General features: G+C 35.7%; 1 protein-coding gene across 1 annotated transcript; it reads left to right on the top strand.

Annotated features, from left to right (window-relative positions):
• Window positions 1-5,992: 5,992 nt before the first annotated feature.
• On the top strand, window positions 5,993-6,394 carry LOC139897684 (uncharacterized). The gene has a single exon (XM_071880379.1). The coding sequence runs from the start codon at window positions 5,993-5,995 to the stop codon at window positions 6,392-6,394; it is 402 nt and encodes a 133-aa protein (XP_071736480.1).
• The last annotated feature ends 279 nt before the right edge of the window (window positions 6,395-6,673 follow it).

Genomic DNA, 6,673 nt, shown 5'->3' with positions numbered 1-6,673 from the left:
CATATTTGTTGAGTATAGTAACAACCTGCATATAGGATACGTTCTCAAGATGCGACTAAGAACATACTACTAGAAAAGCAACAGATATTTGGATACTCTTTAGCTTTTCAATTTAACATCAAATCAATTTGTGTTATGCTCAACAGCATAATTGGGCTAAGAGGTTATCCCATTAATCAGTTGACCATATATATATAAATGGATATACTCATATACAGATTCAAGAAGAGCATATTCTTATAGTGATACCCTTAATAAAGCTTATAGCATATACTTCACAGACTACTGGTTGTTAATATCTTTCCGTTTAAAAAGAAATTTACATGGTAAAATATTGCATGAATACAAACATTCTTCAGTGATCACACATTAGCAGAATAAATTAAGTTAATTAGAAGTAATTCTGGAAACAAACCTACATCATTAGCTTCCACCCATGTACTGTTACAATGTCTTCATGAGATCAACAAGCACCAAATCTTCAACCTGTCAACAAAAGATCGAAAGCAACTTGTTATACAGCTAATGAGCAAGATTCTCTTATCTCGATAAAAAAGAACACTCTAAAGTAAAACTTAATATTCTCTTAATACACAAAGTCATTCAAACGCACTTGATAAGGGCTGCTAGCAATTCATGTTTTAGAATCTCATCGTTGTTACTGCTTAAGTGAAATTGATGATATCGTCACTTTTTTCTTTACATACAATGATATGTCTTCAATTATATTCATCCATGAATAATGACATGTACATACATATATCACATTTATGTATAGGGGAGGAGGCAGATAAATTTTAAATTGAACCCGCTTCTTGACCAGAGTGTAATAAAATACAACTCCTCCTAGAAACATCAAATGATGATCGGTTTAATTTGATGGATTACAGGATTACGGAAAATATTTATGGATATGTATATTATCATCCTTGTATCGCAGTTAACTTTTATATTTCGTGGTCGTAGCAATCTTACAATGAGTGTGACTGAAATTCAGGGTAATATGTCCCTCTAGCAACTACATTGAGCAAGCAATGAATGCTCGTTTATACATATATTACAAATGTGTTTCAATATCAAAGGTTAACCAGATTGTACAATTCAATCAGACCATAATCAATGACTATTATGTAAAGAAATTTGATGGAGATCAATGTTATGAATGAACAATTTAACAAACATGTTAACCATGCATGATATCAATGTACAATTATTGGTGCATCCCAGATCATATAATACGTTTGAACCTCTTTTATCATAAAACAAACAAAGGTATGAAAAGAGTAAAGGTCTATAACTAAAATTCAAGCTACACTCTAAATCCTAGAAACCGCAGAAACTTCATTTTCCTTTTTAACCATTTTCTCCAGCCCCTATAAATGTACACGGTCATACTCATACACGTATAATGTGTCATTAACCTAGTTAATCCGAATTGCAAGTTGTAACAGATACAATAAGACACCATTCACTAGTATAAGAACAATAAAACAAGTGGTATCCTAGTGCATGTCTTAGTCTTATGATGTTTGTAAACTAGCTTTCCAGTATCGTATAAGTTTACATGCCAACTATTGATGGTTAGCTGATCAGTAGTAAATGATATTCCATCATCATTACCCCAATACAAAAATACTACAGTTCATCGCACATTATTTTCACACTATTACAATCTTACGTTAGCAGCACTAGAACAGGGAAATGTTATGTGGAAAGATCAATCAAGTAACTGCACATATATAGAAGCCGTATATTTCAGACGTCCAACTACGGAATGTGTAAACGTATATTTGATAATGCAAGCTAGCAATGCATTATTCCTTTATATCATAATGGCAAAAGATGAACAATTGATAATTAAGTGTGATGTTAGTGGATGCAAGAAAGTCAAGGTGAAACTTTTACACAAATAGAGAACCGAAATTGAAGTCAGCTTTTTTCCTTAATTTGGGTTCCAACTCTCAAGGCTAATGGAAGTTGGCCCATTATGATGTACAGACTGCATCTTGAAAACAAGCCAATTTCAAGAACAAGTGAACTAGTAATTCATGTGAAATAGCAATCTCATATCTTTATCAATAAGGATATGCTATGTTTTTACTTTGTACAATAGACAATCTTCATATTCCAAAGGAAGATCCAAACTCTCATACGTGTGAAAATAGTATTGATTACAATTGCAATAGGTTTTCCCTGTTCGGGCTACCCGGAAGGACGAGTAATCCGACCTCATACTCTGATGTACGCAGCCCAACATGATTACTCCCTAGTTGTTTCCAACTCATCCCTGGCCACCACAAAATATTCGACATAGACGAGATTCAAACATGAGACCTCTTGCAAAGAACTCAGGGCCCTAACCACTGGGCTAAATACAATAATATAAAAAAAAGGAAGGAAAAAAATTGGATAGTGGTTAATGTACTAAAAATCAGACTTTTTATTACCTAAAGAAACTTCAAATATACCCAAGAAATGTCTGATAATACTCATGACACCAAAAGTCACTCATTCAACAATTTTGTGTAATTTATTTAAGCAAGTTGAAGTCCAAGAAACAGATCAAATCTAACGAAGATTTGTACAGTTAAAGTCGGTCACATATTGAGTTTGATTTAGTTTAATCCAAATTAATGCAATTTCTTTTGGTATTTAAATTGTAAAAGCCGATTGATTAATAGCATTAGGGCCTTCAGCTAACGCGATAATATTCTGTCTTACATTTAGGGACCAACAACCGAAATCAACAAACCTTTATAAAAAGGAAATGTATGTTTTTATGAATTAAGAAACAATCCAAAACTAAGCTATACCTGTAATTGACAAGTCAAAAGATAGCTTACCTGGGATCAAAACCACGAATTAGATCTGCTAATGACAAATATATATTTTAGATAAAATGTAACAAATGAAAATAGGAGAAAGAGTATTCTGAATTGCTACTGTGATACCATTTTCCACAATGATTAGCAATAGCTCCTGCTACCAAGTGTAAGGTCTCAGTTGCCTCAACTGCAATTGTTGCTAGAAGACTAATCCAACCTTGAACAACTATAAGCTCCTGATTAGTTTATACATAATCCACCATAATTAAGAATAGTGATTAGCCATAATCCAAAACATAGATATATTGCACAATCGATAAATTATTGCACATGATAATTAACTTAATGAGAAGATATTGCAAAATTTGCAGTCGCAATTGCTATTTTACAAATTAATTTGTTAGACAGTGAATAACCCTGCCTTTGGCCAAAAAGTGCAATCTGCCTGTGACGTGGCAGTGTCATCATTTGACACTCAAATAACTCTAACGCCCCTCCAGTGTCAAAAAGGTCTCACCAGTTTTTTTTTTTTTTTTACTTTATTATGAATACAAATTATAATTATATTATATTACATATAATTAAAAACATATAAAAATTAACCATTACATAAAATTAACCATTACATAAAATTTAACTATTACATAAATTTAACCATTCATAGTGCGGAATGCGGACGGAAGGTTTCAAATATGCTCAACTAGATCATCGGTTAGTTGGTCGTGCATCGTCCTATCTCTTATCTCTCGGATGATAATGTCTTGAACCCGTCCCTTATTCGGTATCCGTTTTGGACGATTCTCCATATCTTCGGTAATGAACTCTTCCTCCCAATCACTTAACGCAAATCCTTGATCTTCCAAAATCATATTATGTAATATGATACAACAGTCCATAACTCTCTGCATCTTGTTTACCGACATAGTGCGTGCTGCTAACCTTAAAATATGAAATCGACCTTGAAGAACCCCAAATGTCCTCTCTACATCCTTTCGGGCACTAGCTTGAAACCTAGTAAACTTAATCCTTGAATCATCTGTCGGACACGCAAAACCTTTGACTAGAGTAGCCCAGTCAGGATATATACCGTCAGCTAGGTAATAGCCTTTTGTGTACTGATTACCATTTACCTCAAATGGTGCTAGTGGAGATGTTCCGTTTTTAAGTTTATCAAAAACATAGGATTGATTCAAAACATTTATATCATTGTTGGAACCCGCCATTCCAAAAAATGCATGCCAAATCCACAAGTCATACGAAACAACTGCTTCAAGCATAATGGTAGGTTTCTTGTGATCACTCCTAGTGTATTGTCCCTTCAAAGCAACGGGACAATTCTTCCACTCCAAATGCATACAATCAATACTCCCGAGCATACCCTTAAAACCATGTTTCTCCTCATGTTTACTATATAATCGTTGAACATCATATGCATTGGGAGATCTCATGTAATGTTCTTTGTATAATGTAATAATACATTTACAAAAGTTATCTAAACAAAGAAAAATAAAGAGATTTGGTGTGTTAAAATTGTAGAATGTATGAGTTTATATAGATAAATATATATAGAATTTAAAAAAAAAAAATTCAAAAAAAACCGAAAATAGCCGTTAGCCAATGGGCATTTTTTCCCAGCCAATCGCTATCTGACACGTACCCCTGACGCCATTTTTTTTCCGTGAGAAATCTGACTAACGCCCCGGTTTCGTCACCGGTGACGCCCCACTAGAGGCGTCAGGGGGCGTCACCCAATGCCAGCAGGTCTGACGGGACCCCTCTGACGCCGCGTTAAAATTGGTCTCAAAGTTCACCTTTGAAGAAGCTTTAACAGTTATATGAAATCGCCAACTTCAACTATTTGTTTCAGGTTTCTATCTACACATTACATGGTAACTATATACTACTTTCAAATTGGGTTGAAATTCACCTTAATATATAGAATGCAGAAACCTTGGTTATGCTGTGTAAAGGACTCATATAACCCGGGGCAAATCCAGGGATTTTTTTCGACAGGTGCAAAATATCAAAAACCTACAAAAAGCAAGAAACTGGGGGCAAAATGTCGAATTTTAATATATGCATACACTAAACGTCGAACTTTGACACACTATAAAAAATTTGGGTCGTAGGGGCAGCCGACCCCAGTTGACCCTTAATAGGTCCGAGAAAGCGATAAATCTATGCTTTAAGAAATACCCTTATAGAAGAAACTCACAATCACCTTCTTCACGTAGCTTATCGAGTACAACTCAGCCTTGAATCCTTGATCATTAAGCGCAATATCCCAAAACTTATTTATCACAATACGTCTTCCGATAAAACCTTCTTCGCAACACAATATTTTGCAATTTCGAGGATATCTATCTTATCTATCCCCTACTCTATAACTGGATAATCAAAAAAGACAAGAAAGTGTAGGTACATTATGAATATAAATGGATTGAAAAAACAAAAACGTGGCAAACGAGCTACTGTAAGGATCTACCTAAAACCGTGGATCTGATAAGAATTGTAAGAACCTTGGGGGTTGATTACATTCGCAAATACAAGTCAAGTAATAAATAAAATCATCAGTTTTTTAGATATAATCTCGTCGATGAATTTTATGATGTAAAAAATTAGTTTGGTTTACTATTTGAAAATATCAATCGATCAAATTGAGTTTTGAGAGCAGTTGAGCAGGTACTATGATTATGCCAAGGTACTTTGTAATTGATAATTAACGTGGTTTCACATTCCAAACCATCATTAAGATGACCTAGTGGTAAGGCGTCCTATTTGCTCACAAGAAGTAGTTCAATCTCACTGGTAATCATGAGTAGTTAGAGGAAGGGTCGAAATCGGACATGGGGCTAATCCTGGATAGGCCGCGTACATCTGAGTACAAAAACTAAAGCTTCGGTTACGCATTTGATCATCAAATCATATACTTCAGCATTTAATGGGTAAGGCTGGGCCAGCCCTTCTAACTTTTATTAGCTAAACCCCTACATTTTTAAGTATTTTTTTTTTAAAAAACCGTATCGCCCAGGTGGACTAAACTAACCACGTGTTTATCTCACGTAGTTGCATAACCCGCCCCCAACTGCTGCACAGAAGGAAACCCGGCTGATCGAACCAAAATCGATTATGGTCTATGGGCACATCGGACAACACCAAAAGACAGTATGAACGAAACACCTTTCAGTCTGGTGTACGGCACCGAAGCAGTTATTCCGGCTGAAGTGCTTGTCTCAACCAACCGAATAACAACATTCGATGAACAACAAGATGATTACTTGGATGCTCTAGAAGAACGGCGGACGATAGCACATATCCGGCAAGCCGAAAAGAAGCAAAAACTCGCAAACCACTATGACAAAAAGTTAAGCCACTGGATAAATGAGCTGGTGTTACGTAGTAACGAGGCCAGCCGACAACAAGACGTCGGAAAATTGGTCCCAAGATGGGAGGGACCTTACAGGGTTGTCGACATAACTGATTATGGTGCATACCACCTGGAGACACCAGACGGAGTTCCGATACAACGCCCTTGGCACGCCTTTCATTTGAAGAAATATCATGTGTAACTTATCTGCAACCGGGAGGACTGATCACCCACTCGGATGGCAGAAATGCAAAACATGTATGTACTAAAATCATTTCTATGTATAAGCCATCAATAAAGTTTCATTTTATATACTTGTGCACTGTAACGACTCTGAATATGACGCAAATCAAATCAAACGTCTTTTGGCATATTTCAGACCTACCGCCAGAAGAAATGTCTTCTAGCTTTCGTTGGTAGGAGGATACCTCTTGAAGAACCTTCTCGAATAATAAGGGTGTCCGGCCATATCATTGATGGT

Source organism: Rutidosis leptorrhynchoides, chromosome 1 (genome assembly GCF_046630445.1).
Source record: "Rutidosis leptorrhynchoides isolate AG116_Rl617_1_P2 chromosome 1, CSIRO_AGI_Rlap_v1, whole genome shotgun sequence".
Classification (NCBI taxonomy): Eukaryota; Viridiplantae; Streptophyta; class Magnoliopsida; order Asterales; family Asteraceae; genus Rutidosis; species Rutidosis leptorrhynchoides.
This window is presented reverse-complemented; position numbering and strand designations above follow the sequence as displayed.

Coding starts and splice junctions, on each gene's coding strand:
- LOC139897684 (XM_071880379.1), top strand. CDS start 5,993: ATGAACGAAACACCTTTCAGTCTGGTGTACGGCACCGAAGCAGTTATT.